Source organism: Microcebus murinus, chromosome 3 (genome assembly GCF_040939455.1).
Source record: "Microcebus murinus isolate Inina chromosome 3, M.murinus_Inina_mat1.0, whole genome shotgun sequence".
NCBI lineage: Eukaryota > Metazoa > Chordata > Mammalia > Primates > Cheirogaleidae > Microcebus > Microcebus murinus.
In genome coordinates this window covers 31,331,885-31,356,578 of record NC_134106.1, presented here as the reverse complement: position 1 = coordinate 31,356,578, position 24,694 = coordinate 31,331,885, and the positions used below count along the sequence as shown (strand labels likewise).

The following is a 24,694-nucleotide window of genomic DNA, read 5'->3' as shown; positions in this document are numbered from 1 at the left end:
TTAAAATGTGCCTGAATTCTGTATTTCAGTAAGTTAAAAGATAGGAGGGGGAGATAAAGAAGAGGAGAATAATCAATGATGAGAGGGTAGCAGCCCCAGAGGTGCTTGTTTTTACACCTCAGGGTAAAAGGGTATTAGCAACTATAATCACCACCTTTGAAATGCTAGTTAATTACACATTTGTCTGAAAGGCTCAGTTCTGAGTGGAAAAGCCACATAACTCATTAGGTGGGAAATTATTCTTGGGGCAGGAATAGGAGTGGCTGGATCGAGGTCATCCAGAGAAACCTAGATGACACCTAGATCTACCCAAGGACAAAGTTTATTTTCCTCTGGCCTAAACCACAATGCTTTCAAGTTATATTCCATAGAATCTTTATTCTCTGTTCAAGATAGTTCAAATTTTACTTTTATCAGCATAATCACTCTCATGGCATTCTGTGTGTGTATGTGTGTATACACCCCCCCCCAATATATGTATATATTGATGTTTCTGTCACTGCATTGTAATTATATATACACCTGCTTTTGCCACTAGCCTGGGAGCATCAAGGCATGATTTGTGTTTCATCCAGCTTTAAATGCCAGTTCCAGCATACTCCCTTGAACAAAGTAGACATTAATAAATGTTTGCTTGGTTCACGCCCGTAATCCTAACACTCTTGGAGGCCACAGTAGTAGGATTGCTTGAACTCAGGAGTTCAAGACCAGCCTGGGCAAGAGCAAGACTCCCGTCTCTAAAATAAAAAATAAAACATGTTAAAAATAAATCATATCAGCTGGGCTCAGTGGCTTTTGCCTGTAATCCTAGCACTCTGGAGGCCTTGGCAAAAGCTCTGATCATCACTCTGATCGCTCAAGGTCAGGAGTTCGAGACCAGCCTGAGCAAGAGCGAGACCCCGTCTCTACTATACATAGAAAGAAATTAATTGGCCAACTAATATATATTGAAAAAATTAGCCGGGCATGGTGGCACATGCCTGTAGTCCCAACTACTCAGGAGGCTGAGGCAGCAGGATCGCTTGAGCCCAGGAGTTTGAGGTGGCTGTGAGCTAGGCTGATGCCAGGGCACTCAATGTAGCCTGGGCAACAAAGTGAGACTCTGTCTCAAACAAAAGCACTATGAAGTTGAACTGCTCAGATTTGAATCCTGATTTTGCAACTTGCTTGGCTTTAGTATGTCTTCTGTTTTCTCATCTACTGATAGGGAATAATAGTACCTCTATCAAAGAGTGGTTGGGAGAGTTAACATATAGGAGAGTTAATATATATAGTTAGGTGAGTTAATATATATAAAGCAATCAGAACAGTATCTGGCATACATAGTAAATACTCAATAAATTTTATTACTCTGCCCTCCCCCAGCACACAGGCCTGCCATATTGCAGGTGCCTGCTGAATTTTTTAATTTTTTTTTTTTTTTTTTTTTGAGACAGAATCTCACTTTGTTGCCCAGGCTAGAGTGAGTGCCGTGGCGTCAGCCTGGCTCACAGCAACCTCAATCTCCGGGGCTCAGCAATCCTACTGCCTCAGCCTCCCGAGTAGCTGGGACTACAGGCATGCGCCACCATGCCTGGCTAATTTTTTGTATATATATTTTTAGTTGGTCAATTAATTTATTTCTATTTTTTGGTAGAGATGGGGTCTCGCTCAGGCTGGTTTCGAACTCCTGACCTTGAGCAATCCTCCCGCCTCGGCCTCCCAAAGTGCTAGGATTACAGGCGTGAGCCACCACGCCCGGCCTTAATTTTTATTTTTGAGAAAGTCTTGCTCTGTTGCCCAGGCTAGAGTACAATGGCATCATCATAGTTTACTGCAATCTCAAACTCCTGGGCTCAAACCATCCTCCTGCCTAAGCCTCCTGAGTAGCTGGGACTACAGGCATGCACCACAACGCCCAGCTAATTTTTCTATTTCTTTTTGGTTGTTTTTTGTAGAAATGAGGTCTGGCTTTTGCTCAGGCTATCTCAAACTACTGGCCTCAAGTAATCCTTGCACCTCGGCCCCCTCAAAGTGCTAGGATTACAGGCGGGAGCCACTGTGCCTGGCTTTAAGTGATTTTTCTAAAACCAAATAGCAAATTGCAGAGACAGGATTCAATTTTAAGTCTTTTGTCTTGGGTCATGGTAATGAAAAGTCATTATCTCACAGTTTATTCATCAAAAAGGTAGTTTTCTGATTCTATGAAGTGATATATTTAAGCTAAGCTTTTAAGTATGAGTAGGACTTTCATAGGTAGAGCAACTGGTAGGAACAATCAAAGAATATTATAGGGATAAAAAAATGGCATAAGGACCTGGCACCGTGGTTCATATCAACCAGCTGCTGCAATAGGAAGCCAACCTCTGTTATCTTTGTCATATCTTAGTTTACCCCAGCAATTACTTTGTGTATCTTGCTTTGTCATAGGAATGGGTTACTAATTAATTGCCAACACTTTGTTACTACAGCTTTTCCACTTTTCCACACTCCAAGATGCTTTCTAGTGTAAAATAACTTATCATTGAGTGCCCTTAAAGACCAAATATATATGTATCTCTCTAATGTGTAAAGAGTAAGGAGTCTAAACTTCAATGCTACACTCTCAAAATAGGTCTTGAAAGTTAGTACTTGTGTGAAATTATATATGACTCTTTGCTTGCAGAAAATGATTAAAGAAAAGTGACATTTATTGCAGAAGGAACAGGATTGAGGTTAAAAGAATTTTAAAAACAAGCCAGGCACAGTGGCTCACACCTGTAATCCTAGCACTCTGGGAGGCCGAGGCGGGCAGATTGCTTGAGGTCAGTAGTTCAAACCAGCCTGAGCAAGAGCGAGACCCTGTCTCTACTATAAATAGAAAGAAATTAACTGGCCAACTAATGTATATATGGAAAAAATTAGCCGGGCATGGTGGCGCATGCCTGTAGTCCCAGCTACTCGGAAGGCTGAGGCAGAAGGATTGCTTGAGCCCAGGAGTTGTTTTTTTTTTTTGAAACAGAGTCTTGCTTTGTTGCCCAGGCTAGAGTGAGTGCCATGGCGTCAGCTTTGCTGACAGCAACCTCAAACTCCTGGGAAGTATTGGAAGGCACCTTGATTTTCAGTCACCTCAGATCTCAGGGAGGCAGTTTTGCTGCAGTTAAATGTCTTAGAATGAGGTGCTAATGAGGTACAAGTTTTGTTTCTCATAGGAGCCTTCTAGCTTCCATGAAAGGAAAACTTTGAATACTTATGTATATTTACTTGCATTCTGCATCAGAATATGTGTGACCAGCAAAATCCAGGAAAATAATTTGGTTCTTCTTACACCTGGGAAGACCAGCTCAGAATTTTAACCTGATAGTTAAAATCATCTGTAGGTGTTACGAGTGGGGACACATGCCTGTAGTCCCAGCAACTTGAGAGGCTGAGGAAGGAGGATCACTTGAGCCCAGGAGTTCCAGGCTGTAGTGCATTATGACTGTGTCTGTGAATTGCCACCGCACTCCATCCAGCCTGGGCAAAATAGTGAGACCTTGTCTCTAAAACAAACAAACAAAAATGATCTGTATAACAAACACTGTATGAGTATCTCTGAACCAGTTACATTTCGGCAGGGACTAGGGGAGTGGGAGGAGGAAGGAGGAAGAGGGAATAGGGGTATGTGTGCATAAAAGTACAATAAACAACTTTCCATGGTATGTAACCAGACAGAACAATTATAGGATAAAGTGGGGCAGGTTTTTTTGTTGTTTTTTTTTAACACCAAGAAGTGTCCCACTGGAAAATGGTAGTATACTGGCAGGTTCATGGGCAAATTTTTTTTTTTTTTGAGACAGAGTCTCACTTTGTTGCCCAGGATAGAGTGAGTGCCGTGGCATCAGCCTAGATCACAGCAACCTCAAACTCCTGAGCTCAAGCAATCCTCCTGCCTCAGCCTCCCGAATAGCTGGGACTACAGTCATGTGCCACCATGCCCGGCCCATTTTTTCTATATATGTATTAGTTGGCCAATTAATTTCTTTCTATTTATAGTAGAGACAGGGTCTCACTCTTGCTCAGGCTGGTTTCGAACTCCTGACCTCGAGTAATCTACCCGCCTCGGCCTCCCAGAGTGCTAGGATTACAGGCGTGAGCCACCGCGCCCGGCCTTGGGCAAATTTTTATAACATAAAACAGATGTCTTTAGCAAAACACATACTTTCATTGGTTAAAAGAAAAAAAGAAAAATAAAGTAAAAGAAAAAAAAGGAAAAAAACACAAAAAACCAAAAATCATAAAACAGATATCTAGCTGCAACTCTCAAAGAATTGATATGAAGCCAAAACAAATTACCTTTAGCGAGGCAGTGTGATATGAAAGAAATCTCTCTGGACTGGGAGAATCAGAGGCTCAGAATTTGTTCATTAAATAGCTGTATAACCTCAGGAAAATCATTCATTTGCAAGTATTAATTGAGCAATAACCATGTAAAAATGCTAAAATAGTGTTTTTAATAAGATTCATTAATTTAATATAATGATATTACCTTATTATTATTAATTATTATTTATTATGTTATTAATTATTAATTATTATTAATCATTAACAATTGATATTACTATTATTAATATAATGATATTACTATAGGCAAAACACCATGCTAGGTAGTAGGAATGCATAAGCATATAAAACAAAGTCCCTGTCCCTGTCCTTGTGGATCTTACATTGTAGTTGGGAGAGACCCTCATGCAATGAATAAGTCAGAAGGTGAGAAGGGCTATAAAGTAAAATAAAGTTGAATAAAATAGTGTGGGGAATGGGCTAATTACAATGTTTAAAAATTGTTACACGGATTGCTCAAGGTCAGGAGTTCAAAACCAGCCTGAGCAAGAGCGAGACCCCGTCTCTACTATAAATAGAAAGAAATTAATTGGCCAACTGATATATATATAAAAAATTAGCCGGGCATGGTGGCGCATGCCTGTAGTCCCAGCTACTCGGGAGGCTGAGGCAGAAGGATCGCTCGAGCCCAGGAGTTTGAGGTTGCTGTGAGCTAGGCTGACGCCACGGCACTCACTCTAGCCTGGACAACAAACCGAGACTCTGTCTCAAAAAAAAAAAATTAAAAAAAAAAAAAATTGTTACAAAAGTAATATATTTGTTTAAAAAAATACAAAACCTTCAAATAATATAGAAGACTGTACTTAAAAAACTAAAGCTCCTCCCTATCTTCAACTCAATCCCACTTCTCCAGGAGCAATCACAGTTAACAGTTTGGGAGTGGTCAGGCCTGGTGGCTCATGCCTGTAATCCTAGCAACTCTGGGTGCCTGAGAGGGGAGGATCTCTTGAGGTCAGGAGTTTGATAACAGCTTGAGCAAGAGTAAGACCCTATCTCTACTAAAAATATAAAAATTAGCTGGGAAAATTTAAAAGATCAACATTTTTTTAAAAACTACTTCGGGAATATATGTATTAATGCTAGGTTCTCACTGTATCAACCATCCGAATGAATCCATTACTACTAATTCTACTTAAACTATTTGTACTTTTTTTTTCTTTTTTCTTTTTTTTTGAGACAGAGTCTCACTCTGTTGCCCGGCTAGAGTCCTGTGGCATCAGCTAGCTCAGAGCAACCTCAAACTCCTGGGCTCAAGTGATCCTCCTGCCTCAGCCTCCCAAGTAGCTGGGACTATAGGCATGTACCACCATGCCCGGCTAATTTTTTTTTTTTTTTTTTGAGACAGAGTCTCACTTGTTGCCCAGGCTAGAGTGAGTGCCGTGGCGTCAGCCTAGCTCACAGCAACCTCAAACTCCTGGGCTCAAGCAATCCTCCTGCCTCAGCCTCCCGAGTAGCTGGGACTACAGGCATGAGCCACCATGCCCGGCTAATTTTTTCTATATATATTAGTTGGCCAATTAATTTATTTCTGTTTATAGTAGAGACGAGGTCTCGCTCTTGCTCAGGCTGGTTTCGAACTCCTGACCTTGAGCAATCCGCCCGTCTCGGCCTCCCAGAGAGCTAGGATTACAGGCGTGAGCCACCGCGCCCGGCCTCCGGCTAATTTTTTCTATATATTTTAGTTGGCCAATTAATTTCTTTCTATTTTTGGTAGAGATGGAGTCTCGCTCTTACTCAGGCTGGTCTTGAACTCCTGACCTTGAGTGTACTTATTTTTTCAAAATAAGATCACATTTAGGCCAGGCATGGTGGCTCTCTCCTGTAGAGGCCGAGGCAGGTTGATTGTTAGAGCTCAGGGGTTTGAGACCAGCCTGAGCAAGAGTGAGACCCCATCTCTACTAAAAAGATAGAAAGAAATTAGCTGGACAACTAAAAAAAAAATATATATATATACACACACACACACACACACACACACACACACACACACACACACACATATATATATTAGCCAGGCATGGTGGCACATGCCTGTAGTCCCAGCTATTTGGGAGGCTGAGGCAGGAGGATCAATTGAGCCCAGGAGTTTGAGGTTGCTGTGAGCAAGGCTGCCGCCACACCACTCACTCTAGCCTGGGCAACAAAGTGAGACTCTGTCTCAAATAAATAAATAAATAAATACATAAATTTAATTATCTATTTAAAAGTTGTATTGTATGTTTCCATTTGTCACTGGCTTTGGAGTTGATCTTTTTTTTTTTCTTTTAGGTGTGCCCGATCTTCTAGAAATTAACTTTAAAACTAAACTTCATAATAATCAAAAAGTGACAATTTTTCTATCTTACCCCCATTTCTCATGATCGCACATCTTTCCATTCCAGAGGCAAATATCTTAGAACTCTTAAGGTTTCAGCATTTGAATTTGGGATTCCTGGGGATCTACTTTTCACGAAGAAAGGTATTTTTTTTTCTGAGTTGTTGCTTTTTATATGTGTCATTGTTTTTCTCGCACTGGATTGAGTCAAAGAAGAAAAGTGACAATATTGCTGTTATTAAAGTCAATGAGTGAGGAGACAAAGATGTGTTAGAGGGAGTTGGCTGGCCACTCAAGCAAGGATGGTCACCATGTTAGAGTCTAGTCCCCAAGTTTGCAGAAACAAAATTTCTTTTGTCAATGCACCCAGATCATATCAAATTTTGAGCAACTGACAAAGGTTGATCTATTAACAGTCAACATTTATTGAACACTCAGTATGTGTTAGACACTCTGCAATATTATTTACTCTATTTACCTCATTTGATACTAACAACTCTCTGAAATAGGTACTATTATTAAACCTCACTTTGTAGACGAAAAATCTGAAGTAACAGGAGAATAAATAACTTGGTCAAGGGTAGGCAGCTAGTAAGTACTGGAGTAAAGCTTCAAACCCATCTCTATCACATCTATGAGCTTATGCTCTTTCTTTTTTTGAGACAGAGTCTTACTATGTTGCCCGGGCTAGAGTACTGTGGTGTCAGCCTAGCTTACAGTAACCTCAGACTGCTGGGCTCAAGCAATCCTCCTGCCTCAGCCTCCCGAGTAGCTGGGACAACTGACATGCACTGCCATGCCCAGCTAATATATATATATATATATATAATTTTTTTTAGTTGGCCAATTAATTTTTTTTTATTTTTAGGAGAGATGGGGTCTCCCTCTTGCTCAGGCTGATTTCGAACTCCTGACCTTGAGTGATCCTCCCGCCTCTGCCTCCCAGAGCGTTAGGATTACAGGTGTGAGCCACCACACCTGGCCTTATGGGCTTATGCTCTTAATCACGACACTACACCATCCTTTCTATTAAAAGGAATTATTAACTAAAATAGTTTTTATTATTTATTTATTTATTTATTTTGAGACAGAGTCTCGCTTTGTTGCCCAGGCTAGAGTGAGTGCTCTGGCGTCAGCCTCGCTCACAGCAACCTCAAACTCCTGGGCTCAAGCGATCCTTCTGCCTCAGCCTCCCGAGTAGCAAGGACTACAGGCATGTGCCACCATGCCCGGCTAATTTTTTTTTGTATATATATATATATTTTAGCTGGTCAATTAATTTATTTCTATTTTTAGTAGAGACGGGGTCTCACTGAGGCTGGTTTCGAACTCCCAACCTTGAGCAATCCGCCCACCTCGGCCTCCCAGAGTGCTAGGATTACAGGCATGAGCCACCACACCCGACCAGTTTTTATTAATTTACAGTAGAAAATAATCATTTCCAAGGACTAAAAGATCAGTATCAAAACATCCAGGGCAGGGCGTGGTGGCTCACGCCTGTAATCCTAGCACTCTGGGAGGCCGAGGCGGGCAGATTGCTCAAGGTCAGGAGTTCGAAACCAGCCTGAGCGAGACCCCGTCTCTACCAAAAATAGAAATAAATTAATTGACCAACTAAAAATATATATACAAAAAATTAGCTGGGCATGGTGGCGCATGCCTGTAGTCCCAGCTACTCGGGAGGCTGAGGCAGTAGGATCGCTGAGCCCCGGAGACTGAGGTTGCTGTGAGCCAGGCTGATGCCACGGCACTCACCCTAGCCTGGGCAACAAAGTGAGACTTTGTCTCAAAAAAAAAAAAAAAAAAAAACCATCCAAAGAAGACTGTCTCGGTGGCTCAAGCCTGTAATCCTAGCACTCTGGGAGGCCAAGGCGGGCAGATCGCTCAAGGTCAGGAGTTTGAACCAGCCTGAGCAGGAATGAGACCCCATCTCTAATATAAATAGAAAGAAATTAATTGGCCAACTAATATATATAGAAAAAATTAGCCAGGCATGGTGGCGCATGCCTGTAGTCCCAGATACTCAGGAGGCTGAGGCAGAAGGATTGCTTGAGCCCAGGAGTTTGAGGTTGCTGTGAGCTAGGCTGACGCCACACCACTCACTCTAGCCTGGGCAACAAAGTGAGACTCTGTCTCAAAAAAAAAAAAAAATATTCCAAAGAAGGTAAGTCACTGGTCCTAAACCATTTTTTTCTAAGCACAGCCAAGAGCTAACCAATAAAGAAGGTTCATTAGGTCAATCCCATGTCTAAAGAACCAGCATCTTTGGAGTAAGGATTTTGAAATCTTCATTAATAGCACCCCAACTTTCTATGCACACTAAACTCTTATGCAAAATGGTCTTGAGTGACTTCACTTAGAAAGAATTATCCCAATTTTACTTTATTGAAGAATTATCCCAAAGAATTATCCCAATTTTACTTTAAATACACCTCTTTAATGACTGGAATAGTCTTATCTACAAGTTACCTCCTTCCAAGATAGTGCTGAATAAACTGCTAAAGTCTTAAATCTAAGTTTGTTCATCTAGCCCTCTAGTCAAGATACCAAGCTGACCAAGTCTCTTTCATTAAGTTTCTTTCTTTTATTTATTTATTTATTTTGAGACAGAGTCCCACTTTGTTGCCCAGGCTAGAGTGAGTGCCGTGGCGTCAGCCTACCTCACGGCAACTTCAAACTCCTGGGTTCAAGCAATCCTCCTGCCTCAGCCTCCCGAGTAGCTGGGACTACAGGCATGAGCCACCATGCCCGGCTAATTTTTTCTATATATATTAGTTGGCCAATTAATTTCTTTCTATTTATACTAGAGACAGGGTCCCTCTTTTACTCAGGCTGGTTTCGAACTCCTGACCTCGAGCACTCAGCCCACCTTGGCCTCCCAGAGTGCTAGGATTACAGGTGTGAGCCACCCGTTCGGCCAAGATTCTTTCTTTAGAGGGGACACAGTTGATTAGTTTAGGACTTAAAGATGTCATAGTTTCACACTTGTTTTTTTTTTTGAGACAGAGTTTCACCCTGTTGCCCAGGCTAGAGTGCCGTCGCATCAGCCTAGCTCACAGCAACCTCAATCTCCTGGGCTCAAGCCATCCTGCTGCCTCAGCCTCCTGAGTAGCTAGGACTATAGGCATGCGCCACCATGCCCAGCTAATTGTTTTTCTATATATTTTTAGTTGGCCAATTAATTTCTTTCTATTTTTAGGAGAGATGGGGGGGGTCTCCCTCTTGCTCAGGCTGGTTTCAAACTCCTGACCTTGAGTGATCATCTCGCCTAAGCCTCCCAGAGTGCTAGGACTACAGGCATGAGCCACAGCGCCGGGCCATAGTTTCACACTTTTTAATACAATGTGGCATGCCTCAGAAAGTCTCATTATTCCCTAGATTGTTTTATACTCCTAAATCACCATTTAAGTAATATTTATATCAGTGGGGCACTCCTGCATCACATTTTTCCTATTCCTAGTTTTTCTCTTTGAAGTTAGTCAAAGTGATGGTGTTCTTTAACTATTGCTCTCTCTGCTCCCTCATTCTTTTTTTTTTTGAGACAGAGTTTCGCTCTGTTGCCCAGGCTAGAGTGAGTGCTGTGGTGTCAGCCTAGCTCACAGCAACCTCAAACTCTTGGGCTCAAGTGATCCTCCTGCCTCAGCCTCCCGAGTAGCTGGGACTACAGGTATGAGCCACCATGCCCGGCTAATTTTTTCTATATGTATTACTTGGCCAATTAATTTCTTTGTATTTATAGTAGAGACGGGTCTCGCTCTTGCTCAGGCTGGTTTCGAACTCCTGACCTCGAGCAATCCTCCCGCCTCAGCCTCCCAGAGTGCTAGGATTACAGGCATGAGCCACGACGCCAGACCAATGCCCCCTCATTCTTTACTAGTAATTGTAGTCCAGTACTTGGCTAATGAGAAATTAATTTCTTTATATACTATGCAAGGACTCTGAACATGCCTCTTAAACTTTTCCTTCATACAATTTCTTTTTCTTTTCTTTTTTTTTTTTTATGAGACAGAGTCTCATTCTGTTGCCTGGCTAGCGTGCCGTGGTATCAGGCTAGCTCACAGCAGCCTCAAACTCCTGTGCTCAAGCAATCCTCCTGCCTCAGCCTCCTGAGTAGCTGGAACTACAGGCATGCGCCACCATGCCTGGCTAATATTTTCTAGTTTTAGTTGTTTGCTAATTTCTTTCTATTTATAGTAGAGACGGGGGTCTCGGTCTTGCTCAGGCTGGTCTCAAACTCCTGACCTTGAGGGATCCTCCCGCCTAGGTCTCCCATAGTGCTAGGATTACAGGTGTGAGCCACTGACCTCATCGGCCTATGAAAGGTTTAAATTTGCTTTGCTTTTCTTGTTTTAAGATGTTTACATCCAAGCTAAAATGGTGACAGTGACTTAAAAGTGAAACTAAAATGGTGGGGGAAGTACAATTAAAAAGTGAACTTTTTCTTTAATGCTTCTCTGGGTATACTGAATCTAGTAGATGCAGATATATTTTGAAAACTGCTGTAAAAGAATTATCAATTACTCTCCCTCCCTAAACTAATAATATTGTCAATATTTCACAATAGTAACACATTAGGAATTACTCAATATTTTACATTAGAAAATATAATATTTTACATTAGAAAATATTACAATATTTATTGAATTGAAGTAAATAGTTTTCACATTCAAACTGAACCTAAGGATGTAATCTAAATTTAGCACAGAATTCTAGCAGCAGAAACTTACGTGGGTGAAACTGATTTTAAAGAGAATCAGGAGGAGTAAAAGTTCTCTGCACAATAAAATCTCCCTGAGTTGGACTGACAATTTAGTGAAAAGAACTGGTTGTGTGTTCTTAGAGAAAGAGTGTTCAGTATAGTAGTGCATGCAAATAGTATACAGTACTATTATTTTTTCATGGTAACCAGGTTACAAACCTGGCCTAGAATTGGCCTTGCTATAACAGGGATAAATAATCTGTAATTAGCTGAGACTCATGTATGCCAGCCAGAGTTTACCCTTTATCCTTTACTGTATCTGAAAGCAGTTTGTTACAAGTTGGAAAACTGCTTCTGTTTACACTATTCTTTGCTTAGAAATTCTCTTTAGTATAACAATAGACTTTGTATATACAGGCAAAAAATATTTATGGAGGCCTATTAGGAGCCATGCAGTATAATAATTACTGTCTTTCAAGCAGTTATCTATACTTAATCAACAGTAATGTTCATAATTCTTAATAGAAGAAAGTCAAATTAGTGATGCTTTACAGAATTGATATTCTATCCTTCAGGGAATATATAAAAAGATCTTTTTTTTTTTTTTTTTTTGAGACAGGGTCTCACCGTGTTGTTGCCAGGGTTGGAGTGCAGTGTCATGATCATAACTCACTGCAGCCTGGAACCCAGGGGCTCAAGTGATCCTCCTGCCTCAGCCTTCCAAAGTGCTAGGATTACAGGCATGAGCCACTACGCCCGGCCCTAAAAAAGATCTTTATAATTATTGTTTAATCTTTTTTAGAAGAACCCTGTTAAGTAGAGAAAAACAAAACCCACAAAGACTAAGGGAGAACAAATATAACATACTATACAGAGCTTCTATTTTCTTGCTAGAGATTTTCTTGAGATAGACTGTCTTTTTGTAATTTGCTAAATTTGAGAAAGATATATGCATATATTCAGATCATTACCTGGAGAGAATCCATGCTTTATTCACCAAGGAGGTCTCCTTTCCCTGTTCTCTGCATTCTACACCTATACACACCAAATGAAGTTACAACAGATGAAAAAGATAAAAACACAAATACCTAAGGATTTCCTCTTTTATGTATAACATTTCCAACTCTGTATATTACAAGTATTTTTCATCAAATGATGATGCCAAGTCTGTGTTTTTAGTGGTCTCAGTAAAAAGAACTTAAATCTTTATTTGTAGAATTGGTGTCTGGCAAATATAGCGTATAAAATCAAAACTGACTTTTCAGCAATGCTAATAAGTTTTTCATTTATTTGATGTATATTGAGTGGCTAAGCAGCAAGGCTGCTATCTCCACTGAGTGGATATTCTAAAAGATGATTTAATAAGAGTCCCAATTCTCAGGATGTGAGTATTGTACGTGTTACTACAATACAAAGCAGACAATACTAAAAGGGAAGAACAAATAAATTACTTTGTAATTCAGATGCAAATAATTTCACGAATTGCCACTGGGTAAAATGCTTTAAGGACTCAGGGTTTTGTCACAATTTCAGTATACCCAGGGGGAAAAAACCCCACAACAACTCCCTATTTCTTTGTTTTCCAGACTCCAGAACTCAGACTGTGTTGGTGACAAATTAGTGACTGATTCTGACAGTGGGTGCAGGGCAGGGGCAGGAGGTATCACCACGAATCCCTGGGGGCGTCACCCCTTCTGAGAGGCCTATGGTGCAAAGAGCACCACTCAGAATGGCGGGGTTCATGGAGTTTTCACCTTGGCCAACTCCCGATTACCTCTGAAGAGCCCCAAAGATCACTGAGTAGCAGACTAGGCCAGGTCCCCCAACAGAAAGGCGGCAACGGCTGCAACATCAGCGGTTAAATTGTACAGCCTTTCATAGCCCGGTCTCAATGCACCTGTACTAAGGTTGAGAGCGCTGAGGGTCCTTAGATTGAGGAAAACACAAACGGGTAGGAGAGATAGGGCAAAGGGAAGGAAGACAAGGAGGGTTCAGGAAAAGGGGGAGGGGAGGGGAGGGAGCGGGACACCACGGGGAAAGACACGGGTTTACAGGCAAGATCGTGGCGTTCCCATGGAAACGTATCCCTCCGCCCGTGACCGGCGTATTAGGCTCCTCAGTTCCTTCCGCGCCGCTTCTAGACTGTTTCCGCCCAACTCCTTTGTGCCGCGCAGAACGCCGAGATGACGCATGCGCAAAACCCCCAGCCGCTGCATATATAAGCGCGGACCGGGGTTCTTCCTCGTAGTGCCGGCGGGACCGTTGGCGAGCGAGTGTGTGTGGCAGCTTTCGTGTTACGCGAGCCCTGGGCGCTGCAAGCTAAAGAGCAGAGCACGCGGGGCGGTCATCATGTCGCGCTACGGACGGTACGGAGGAGGTAAGAAGCTGGGGTCCGGTGAGGGACGTTGATGGGGGCGTAGTGAGTATTGCGAGCCAGTAGGGTTGGCGCGGCGGTTGGGAGACGGTTATTCCGCGTGCGTAATGGCGGCTTCGGCGCACGCCATGCGAAGCCGGAGGCCGCGGGGGCGGGGTGCTGAAGGGAGACCGGAGATGGCGGGCGTGCGTGTGTGCTGGGTTCCGTATTCTTGGGCGTTTTCGTCGCCTGCTCCAGCCAAAGCGAGGTTCAGGATCACGGTTTTCCCAGTGCCCTTCGTGGAGTCGCCCGCCCCTTCCCCCCCGCCCTCGGCGGCGGCTGCCATTTTGAGCACATTGACGACCGTGGTGGCGCATTTCCTTAGCGCTTTCCCGCCACTTAAGCGGACAGATGTGGTCGCAGTCATAAAATTATGTTTGCCTTTAAGACTGAACGAAATGGAAGCGGCTTACTGCATATTCTCGTTAAACGATCGATCGGTGGAATTACGGAATGGGAATGGGGGCATAATCTTTTCGACTGGCGGCTGGTTTCTTTTCTCTTTTAGCTCTTTCGAGCGCGGTTTATGGCTCTGGGGCGGGGACCTGGAGTCTTGGGCGAGCCTGCGCCTGGGGCGGTTGCCGCGGAGGATGAGAGCCGGTGCAGCCCTGCTCTCCCGGCCCGGCCCCCGCCGGGGCCCGCCCGCCGCCGACGCCGCTGCCGCCGCGGGCCCGCGCGCTCCCAGCGCGCCCGGGGCTGTCGGGACTCGGGGCGGGGCCGGGCCGGGGCCCGCCCCACGCCTTGGATTCTGCTGCTACCCATCTTTGCTTGTGTTCTGGAGGTTTCCCCCTTATTAGAATGTTAAGAACTTTGTCATAAGTCTAGCTTTTCAGGAGTTAACAGACTTTACTGGTCTTTTTTTTTCTCTTTGAGACAGAGTCTCATTTTGTTGCCAGGCTAGAGTGCCGTGTCGTCAGCCTAGCTCACAGCAACCTCAAACTCCTGGGCTCAAGCGATCCTGCTGCCTCAGCCTTCCGAGTAGCTGGGACTACAGGCATGCGCCACCATGCCCGGCTAATTTTTTCTGTATATATATATTAGTTGGCCAATTACTTTCTTTCTATTTATAGTAGAGACGGGGTCTTACTCTTGCTCAGGTTGGTTTTGAACTCCTGACCTCGAGCGATCCGCCCCCCTCGACCTCCCAGAGTGCTAGGATTACAGGCGTGAGCCAATGCGCCCGGCCTTTACTGGTTTTAAGATTAAATTCAGTCCTCTATGGGGGGGGGGCGTCAAACATGCTTTGCTCAGTCATAAGGATGGCCCGTTTTAAGGCAAAAAATGTGTTCAAACTTCGGCCAAATTTTGCATAACGTACATTCTTCTATTTGCGTTTTTAAACAGAAACCAAGGTGTATGTTGGTAACCTGGGCACTGGTGCTGGCAAAGGAGAGTTAGAAAGGGCTTTCAGTTATTATGGTCCTTTAAGAACTGTATGGATTGCAAGAAATCCTCCAGGATTTGCCTTTGTGGAATTTGAAGATCCTAGAGATGCAGAAGATGCAGTACGAGGACTGGATGGGAAGTAAGTAAAATGTCCATTATGAAACTTAATGTTCATTAAAACTTCTGTGGGCTGAATAGTGAAGTAGATGCTAAGCTTGGGTTCTGTAGTCTGCAGGAGGCCTTAAATAGCTGATCGTGTTGTTTACTTAGGAAAGTTAAAGGAAGCAGAGAATTGGAATGGCTTAGTAAAGATAGCCAAAGCTTATGAGGGGAGAGAGTGGTTGGAAAGAGTCTAAATGTAGAAGTCACAAGATTTTTTTTTTAACTTTTCAATTTTGTTACTTTTCCTTTTATAGGGTGATTTGTGGTTCCCGAGTGAGGGTTGAACTATCAACAGGCATGCCTCGGAGATCACGTTTTGATAGACCACCTGCCCGACGTCCCTTTGATCCCAATGATAGATGCTATGAGTGTGGCGAAAAGGGACATTATGCTTATGATTGTCATCGCTACAGCCGGCGAAGAAGAAGCAGGTACTTATTTTAATAAAGGAATGGTTGGTATTCTAGTTAATCAAGTAATTCTTTTATTAGCAAGGCAGAAACTAGTGTTTTTCTATAAACTTGAATGTTAATTGTACAGGTGTATTTTACAATTTTTGTGTACTTAAAAAATGTTAATATATTAATAATCAACCTGGTCAAAACCTTTCAGGTTTCTTCGTTTGAGTCAGTCGCCTTGATTCAGAATGTCACGAGCCTTATGATATCATGCTGAGGCGCCTTGCAAATCCGACAATTAAGATCCTCCTAGACCTTGAGGTGATCAGCATAAGAGGCCAGATCCCCTCGAGTCATCTACACCTAGCTTCACCTTATTCTTTAAAGGGCAGAAAATTTGAGACGGTGATCGCCGTAACAGTAAATTTGGCTTACAATTGGGGCCCCCTCCGGTTTAGAAAGAGGAACACCAGATTGACCACATTCCCAACTAGAAAAATCTTCTTGCGTCAATCAAGCCTCACCTGGCTCATTTGGCTGTCAGTTTGATCGTCGTTAGATTGAAGAAAACATCTAGATGCAGCGATCGGCTATAGATACTTCTAGATCGTCTAGATCTACTAGACCATGGGCCAAAGAGGGTCGACCTGCAAACTTGCAAGGTTTATTTTAAATACACATTACAGTGTTTTATATTATGTAATTATAAGATGTAATTCAGCTTTTAACAAATCTTTTTTTAGGTAGTAAAAAAAAATCTCGACAACTAGTAGGCCCAGAGTTTGTTTCCAAATGAGACACTAAATTTAAATAGTTTTGAGATTTGATTTCAGCAGAGGCATACAAACTCTAAAAAGGAGTTGTTGTCTAAAATTTTGTTTTTTTCTAACTTGAAAAATAGGTCACGATCTAGATCACATTCTCGATCCAGAGGAAGGCGGTACTCTCGCTCACGCAGCAGGAGCAGAGGACGGAGGTGAGAGATGTTGTCTATTTCAATTCCTTTTTTTTTTTTTTTTAATTTATTTTATTTCAGGAAATATGGGGGTATGAACATTGGTTACATGTTATGACATTGCCAAATCCCAGCATGATTTGAGACTTGCCCTTCACCCCCCCCCACACACACACTGCTCACTGCCTCCATTAGCTGTGTATTTACCCACTCCCAACCCCCTACCCTCCTCCTAAAGAATATTACTGTGTGAGCACCTTAGTGTTGATCAGTACCAATTTGATGGTGAGTATAATTCAAATCTTTTTTTTTTTTTTTGGACAGTCTCGCTCTGTTGCCTGGGCTAGAGTGCCGTGGCTTCAGCCTAGCTCACAGCAACCTCAAACTCTTGGGGCTCAAGCAATCCTCCTGCCTCAGCCTCCCAAGTAGCTGAGACTACAGGCATGAGCCACCATGCCCAGCTAATTTTTCCCTATTTTTAGTTGGTCAATTTAATTCCTTTGTATTTTTGGTAGAGACAGGGTCTTGGCTCTTGCTCAGGCTGGTTTTGAACTCCTGACCTTGAGTGATCCTCCTGCCTCAGCCTCCCAGAGTGCTAGGATTATAGGCATGAGCCACTGCACCTGGCCTGTAATTCAGTTCTTACCTAGCAATAATGAATGAACTTCATTTGAAGATGGATTCAAAAAGTTCTTTGATTTAATTTTTAGGTCAAGGTCAGCATCTCCTCGACGATCAAGATCTGTGTCTCTTCGTAGATCAAGATCAGCTTCACTCAGAAGATCTAGGTCTGGTTCTATAAAAGGATCGAGGTATTTCCAGTATGTAACACATTTTTTTCCCTTATGTATTTGGATGGTCACATCTTAATGACAACAGTGGAGTATCTTAAGGACATAATTCAGAGGGATTGCCTCAATATTTGAGATATATAAAGTTGAATTTATGCATGGTTTGCGACATTCTTATTAAGTTTATAAATGAAGAATTTTAAGGCTAAGCCAGGAGAGGTAGCTTAACCCTTTGCAAACTCGCTTGCTTTTTTCTTGATTCCTTTATTCTACTTGGGATTTAATGTTTTAAATACCCCAGATTTTACAAAGCGCGGCAGTAGAATAAAAAACTGGAGTTTCTTTTCATACAAACTTTTTTATTTGGATTTTTTTATATTTCAAATTATTGATACATTCAAAGAGTAATTTTAATCTCTATAATTTTTTGCTAACCGTGTCGAGTCACACTTGACATCTGAGTGCAAAGAGTTAAACCTGTAATTCTAGCCCTTTGGAAAGCTTAGGCAGTTTGAGACCAGCCTGGGCAACATAGCAAGATGCTGTCTCTACAGAAGAATTTTAAAAATTAGCTGGGAGTGATGGTGTGTGCCTGTAATCTCAGCTACTCAGGAGGCTGAGGTGGGAGGATTGCTTGAGCCCAGGAATTTGAGACTTCAGTGAGCTACAGTAGTGCAACTTTAGTCTGTTAGCCTGGGCAACAGCAAGACCTGGTCTCTTAAGGCTTTGTTAAGAGGCCATGGTAGGCCGGGCGCGGTAGCTCACATGGGCCTGTAATCCTAGCACTCTGGGAGGCTGAGACGGGCAGATTGCTCAAGGTCAGGAGTTTGAGACCAGCCTGAGCAAGAGAGAGACCCCATCTCTACTATAAATAGAAATTAATTGATTGGCCAACTAATATATATAGAAAAAATTAGCCAGGCATGGTGGCACATGCCTGTTGTCCCAGCTATTCGGGAGGCTGAGGCAGGAGGATTGCTTGAGCCCAGGAGATTGAAGTTGCTGTGAGCTAGGTTGACACCACAGCACTCACTATAGCCTGGGCAACAAAGTGAGACTCTGTCTCAAAAAAAAAAGAGGCCATGGCAGTAAAGAAACAAATGATTCTAGCATATACTTTAGGTAGGCATTTTGCTCTAAGCTTTCTGGTGTCAGATTATCTACCTATTATATAGGTAAATACTAGTCCTGAAAAATAGTAATTGCCTGATTCGTGACAAGAAAGCCCATTAGAACCAGGAAGAGATTTAGAAAGAAGCAAATTTGAATAGTTCTCATTTTTGGAATGATGGGGTGAACTTCAGAACTTGGAAAGTTTTGTACGTATGGATGAATGTGGATTTTAACTAAACAGAACACTGTAAATGAAGGTGAAAATTAAACTAAGAGCCTCAGCTTTATTTTCTTTGTAGAACGTTTTAAAAGGTGATAGAATGAAAAAAATTATGTAAAATGAGATGTTGATACTAACAGTGAAGCAGTGGAACAGAATGCCATGGGAAGTTCATTGCTGTTTTTTAATACTCTAAATCAGCCAGAAAAGGTAACTGATGTTCAGTAGCACAAAACCTTTAAATGTAGGAACTCTGAATCTTGCAGTCCATTTGAGAAAGCTATGGTCCATTTCTGTAGATAAATGTACTTTGATTGTAGGAATCCAATATCTTTCATAAAAGATGATGTGTATGGGAGCCTCATTTGGTATGTCTGACATTGATGGCTCTGAACCATGGTAATTTGAAGATCCAAGATAAAACCTTACTTAGTGTAGTGGCTTTCTCTTAACACTAACCCTGATGAAGTCTCCCTTCAGGCATCTGGTGGTTTTGTTTTTTTTAGGAAGTATGGTCTTGTTTTGTTGCCCAAGCAAAAGTGCAGTGGCTAATCAACAGGCACAGTCATAGTGCACTGTAGCTGAGAATTCCTAGGCTCAAGCAATCCTCCTTCCTCTCAGCCTCCAGAGTAGCTGGGACTACATGCATGTGCCACTGAGCTCAGCTCAGGGGTCTCGGCTTAAGTGAGTTTAAGTTGCTTTCTTTAAAATTAAGTCATATCAGTCTTTTGAAATGAAAGACATCTATTTCCCTTGCATGTTACACAGTGTTTGAGAATATTGCGTTTCCACAAGAACTAACCATTTGACTATGGTAGAAACAACTGAAATGGTGGTTCCTTAATAGATAACAGCTTGCTCAGAAGTGATCATTTGTCTTACCCTTGGACTGATATTTTGCATGTTGCTCAGTTTTAGCTCTTTTTTTTTTTTAATTTTTTAAATAAATATGTTGAGACAGTGTCACTTGGTGTCTCTGGGTAGAGTGCTGTGATTGTAGCATCACAAGCTTCAAGTACTGGGCTGTCAGTGATCTTTCTGCCTCAGCCTCTCCGGGTAGCTGGAATTACAGGGGCATGCCACACGTGTGGCTGAAATTTGTGGTTTTATGTATTTCTTTTAAAATTTTTGTTTAGTTTTTTATTTGGTTAGAGATGGGTCTCATTGTGCTCAGGCTGGTGTTGAGCCCTTGAGCTTCAGCTATCCCTCTCGTCTTGGCCTCCCAGAAAGCTGGGATTACAGGCATGAGCCACCGTGCCCAGACTCTTTTTAACCTACCTAAAAAGGTGCTTAGTAGGTGTATAAGGGAATTCATGTCGACTAATTGGTATAATTGTGTTTCACTTTTTTATTAAGATCCCGTTCAAGATCCAGATCCAGATCCAGGTCTCTTTCCCGACCAAGAAGCAGGTAGGGTAAAAATCTGATTAATGCTCTTCTATCTAGTTATATGGCACCAATATCCAAAGAGTTCAAAGTGTTTTGAATTGTTGAAGTTAAAGTGTAAACTCTAAGCCTAGGTGTGAAGTCCCTCTTTAATAAACCAAACTAGAGCTTCATTTATATATGGCCTATTAATGGCTGACTTTCTGAACAAGGGAATGTGTAGCTGTAGTGAGGAAGAAGTTTGTGACTTTGGGAGTTATATATTTAGAGGCCCTTGTTCTATGAGTGCATGGAGAAGCATCCAGAAATAAATGTGCTTAACACAGAATGTACTAGATTAATCATGGTTAAGTACAGTAATAGTTTGTGTACTTTTTTGAAAGAATGTTGGAAGATTGGCCTTTGTTAAGCAACAACTGCTAGGCTCTTTCTCCGTTTAACTGCATTCTGACATTTTAAGTTTAGGACAGTTGGGGGTTTGTTTCATGGTATTGTGACTATAAGAAAGGGATTGGTTAGTACTTTTTCTTAATAGAATTTCTCATGTTTTGACAGCCGATCAAAGTCCAGATCTCCATCTCCAAAAAGAAGGTAAGCTAAATGATGTTTTGTTGCCAAATCTTACCTGTCAAGTGTGGCCTCTGCACAATTTGTTTACTGCCTACTTTGCAGTCTTTGAGCTCTTTGGAGAATTGGTGCTATATAGATTAAAATACTAGATAATTAAGTTTCTGAAATGATTGCTTTTCTTGCTTCAAGAATGTCAGTTTATATTTTGTTGAAAATATTTTAGTTTGTTAGAGTGATGAGATGTGTTCAGTCTTTTAGAAATGTGCTTTTTTTCCCTACATAATGAGCAGTAGGTAAAAAGGAAGTGTCCACATGAGGAGGATGATAAATCTTGTAAATAGTTGCAATTTACAACTAAATCATTATCTGCTTTGTGCTATTTAATGACCAAAAAGCTTGAAATAATTGTCCTTTTTAATTTAACTTGTAAGTTTGACAAGGAAAATATTAAGTAGCCTAATCTTAAATAGGGACAAAAGGTGAATATATAAATATGTTATTTTTAGGTGATATAAAAGATATGTTTGCAGGGGGAGGAGGAAGGGATGGGTATATACAAACACAATGAGTGAGATGTGCAACGTTTGGGGGATGGACATGCTTGAAGCTCTTACTCGAGGAGGGGGGCCATGGGCAATATATGTAACCTTAACGCTTGTACCCCCATAATACACTAAAAAAATATATATATATATGTTTGCTATAGGAACTCAGTACTTTTGGCCACCTGTGAATTTATTGAAATTGAGTACATGTACATAAGAAGAGTAAGTTTCAATAGACACTAATTGGTTCCAAACCTAATGTTTTTCTTTTTAGTCGTTCCCCATCAGGAAGTCCACGCAGAAGTGCAAGTCCTGAAAGAATGGACTGAAGTTCTCAAGTTCACCCATTAGGGAAAAGTTATTTTGTTTACATTATTATAAGGGATTTGTGATGTCTGTAAACTGTAACCTAGGAAGGATATTTCAACCATCTAATCAAAATAGATCTGGATTATCACTCTGTAAATTCACAGCAAGATAATATAAATTTGTTGAATGTATTAACATCCTATGGTCTGAAAATGTGGGTTTTTATTTGGCACATTTAAATAAAATGTTTCTAACTAGATTTTTGACTTGTGTTCAATAAACACTTAATTGGTAAACTTCAGGAGTCAAACATTGTTACTAACGGTATTCATACAGACCTACATTCAAAGTTTAATAGTGTTGGTTGTCTTCTTAAATATCATTAGCTCTTCTATATATACACACTTGGCCAGGATCTTAAGGGACTTTGAAAATTCCATTTTACCCTTAGAACTTTGGGTAAGATGATCTTGAGTCCCCTGTAATAGCATGAATGCATCATAACAAATCCCTAAATCTATTTGGTGTTAAAACATATTGTCAGACTTGATCAATGATCAAGTCAGAGGGACCACTGATTTGGCTATAAACGAGCATGACAGGAACTAAGCAAAGCTTATTAAATGTGATATAAGAAATAGGGAGAAGCTGATTTCTGGAGGCTTTTTTAAGTATAGTAACTAATTGCAGTTTTCAGGCTATTGGGTGGGGTAGTGTCAAATTAGAACTCCCTATTTTAGGGAGTTCCACTCAATGTTCTTTTGTTTCTTTGCTTTCGATACCAGTTATCCAGTTTTATACCAAAAGAAATGCATGTTTGGGGAATTGTCTGAATTTGGGACAAAACATTTTCATGTAAACCAGCTTTGCAAAATTTTCCAGTCCAGATACTTCTATTCAGATGGATTGCCTTATTCTGAGCAAAGACCTGTTAATTTTCCTGCTAGGTTTTGCAGTTCCCAACTACCAACATTCTTTCTCCTATTTTGCCAGGCTGGTGCAAAGTAATTAATGATGTCAATCAGAAATGTTAATGAGACTAAAGGGGTTTTGTAAATCTCACCCATATTTAGCAACACTTCATGTAGCTAAGTTTATTTGATAGCAACTGGTAGAACTTAGAATGTTATAGCCAATAGGTTCTTTATTCAGACTTTAAATATCTTAAGTATAGTAGAGCGGTTAATAACAGTTTTGAGTTTCCTGGTCAAGCTTTTACCAGGTATTTATCCTTGGTGCAGAAAAAGTGCTGGTGGCACAGGTATCCAGCCTTGTACATTTTCTTATGCTTTTCAACAAAGTCATTAGATAGTATTGCAATTTGGGAATACTGGTCTGCCTCAAATTTGGTGGTCTGAGTGATCACTAGTATGTTGGAAGTTATTTAGATTCTGTGTTTTTGGAATTTTCACAACTGGCTGAATTATGGTTGGTATAAAGTTTTGTGTGTAATTGGCAGGCTTATTTGTTGCACTTGGTTAGCTTTAATTGTTCTGTATTATATAAAGATAAGTTTACTCAACAATAAATCTGCAGAGATTGAACAAACAATCCTGACATTCAATTTTTGCAAGTGGGAGTTCTGAGCCAAAAGTAGGAGTCAGTAATCCTGTAGCTTTAGGATGGGTAACTAGTATGAAAAGGTAAAGGGTGTGGAAGGGAGAGGGAGGGGAAAAGTCATTTTAAACAAGCAGAGGCTGGGTGTGGTGGCTCAAGCCTGTAATCCTAGCTCTCTGGGAGGCCGAGGCGGGCGGATTGCTCAAGGTCAGGAGTTCGAAACCAGCCTGAGCAAGAGTGAGACCCCTGTCTCTACTATAAATACAAAGAAATTAATTGGCCAACTAACATATATTAAAAAAAAATTAGCTGGGTATGGTGGCGCATGCCTGTAGTCCCAGCTACTCGGGAGGCTGAGGCAGCAGGATTGCTTGAGCCCAGGAGTTTGAGGTTGCTGTGAGCTAGGCTGACACCATGGCACTCACTCTAGCCTGGGCAACAAGTGAGACTCTGTCTCAAAAAATAAATAAACAAGCAGAGAACGTTCTACCTTTATGCAGAAAGAGAATGCTGGCTGTCTAGGCCAACAACATTCATACTCAACTGTAACTCACTGCCCTTCTGTTTGCTAGTAAGCATCTCATAATGATAAACTTTGGTGCATTCCTCCCTTTTTTTTCCTATTCTAAGTAGTTGGGACTACTAAATTGATTATGACTAACTTTTTTCTTTTTTTTTTTTTGAGATAGTCTCACTCTTGCCCAGGCTAGAGTGCCATGACATCAGCCTAACTCATAGCAACTTCAAACTCCTGAGCTCGGGCAGTCCTTCTGCCTCAGCCTCCCGAGAAGCTGGGGCTACAGGTTTGCGCCACCATGCCTGGCTAATTATTTTTTCTATGTATTTTTAGTTGGCCAATCAATTTTTTTCTATTAGTAGAGACAGAGGTCTCACTCTTGGTAAGGCTGGTTTCAAACTCCTTACCTTGAGAGATACGCCCGCCTCCGCCTCCCAGAGTGCTAGGATTACAGGTGTGAGCCACCGCGCCTGCCATGACTGACTTTTGAAGAGTGCTAGTCCAGGCTCATTCTACATTTTCAGTTTAGCACTGATAATTGGACATGTTACTCACTGTTTGGAGTGCTTTAGAGATAGAACCTTATTTTGGTCCTCAGATATAGAAGGGTAAGTAATACATACCCTTGACTTCATAGTGGTAGTTCTCCATTGTGAACTATATTAAATGTTAAGTGAAAGTGTGGCCTTACCTTTCTGTATCCTCTAATGAGGACAAAGAATACTGAGGAGAGTCTTGAAATTAATTTGAGATTTGTTTAGTTACAAAGAGTTGTCAAAGTGAAGGAAAATGGTGGGTGAACAACCTAGATGCTACATACAGATAGAGCCAGAAAGACATGAAGCGGAGGTGGTCAAAGTAGCAGATACTAGGCCTGGCTGATCTTGGAGTGCTTGGAAGATGGTGACAACCAGAGAGAAGCCAAAGAAATTAGACAAATAACTAGGTTCATGGTATGATGGAAAGCATTAAAACTCTTAAATCCAAACTTAAATGAAAGAAATAGGCATGAGCAGGC

The 24,694-nt window shown here is 41.5% G+C and overlaps 2 protein-coding genes across 9 annotated transcripts in view; one reads left to right on the top strand and one right to left on the bottom strand.

The window, feature by feature from the left end:
• GEMIN6 (gem nuclear organelle associated protein 6) overlaps positions 1-13,564 on the bottom strand; it is a 31,891-nt gene extending 18,327 nt beyond the window's left edge. For 2 of the 5 annotated variants that reach the window (XM_076000695.1, XM_012788473.3), the window contains exons 1-2: positions 13,129-13,398; positions 12,326-12,389 (exon numbers count right to left, since the gene is read on the bottom strand). The gene's annotated coding sequence lies outside the window, so the exon portion shown is untranslated. The other 3 variants (XM_076000694.1, XM_012788477.3, XM_076000696.1) reach the window with 3 other exon arrangements.
• Positions 13,545-21,861, top strand: SRSF7 (serine and arginine rich splicing factor 7). 4 transcript variants are annotated; one of them, XM_012788482.3, is made up of 8 exons: positions 13,545-13,731; positions 15,112-15,292; positions 15,570-15,746; positions 16,615-16,689; positions 17,379-17,480; positions 20,149-20,202; positions 20,734-20,769; positions 21,568-21,861. In XM_012788482.3, the coding sequence occupies exons 1-8, from the start codon at positions 13,545-13,547 to the stop codon at positions 21,620-21,622; spliced, it is 867 nt and encodes a 288-aa protein (XP_012643936.1). In that variant the 3' UTR covers positions 21,623-21,861. The 4 variants fall into 4 exon arrangements, with proteins under 4 accessions (XP_012643936.1, XP_012643935.2, XP_012643938.2 ...); XM_012788481.3 differs by having other exon boundaries at positions 13,573-13,731; positions 17,379-17,489; XM_012788484.3 differs by lacking the exon at positions 20,734-20,769 and having other exon boundaries at positions 13,573-13,731.
• Positions 21,862-24,694: the final 2,833 nt, after the last annotated feature.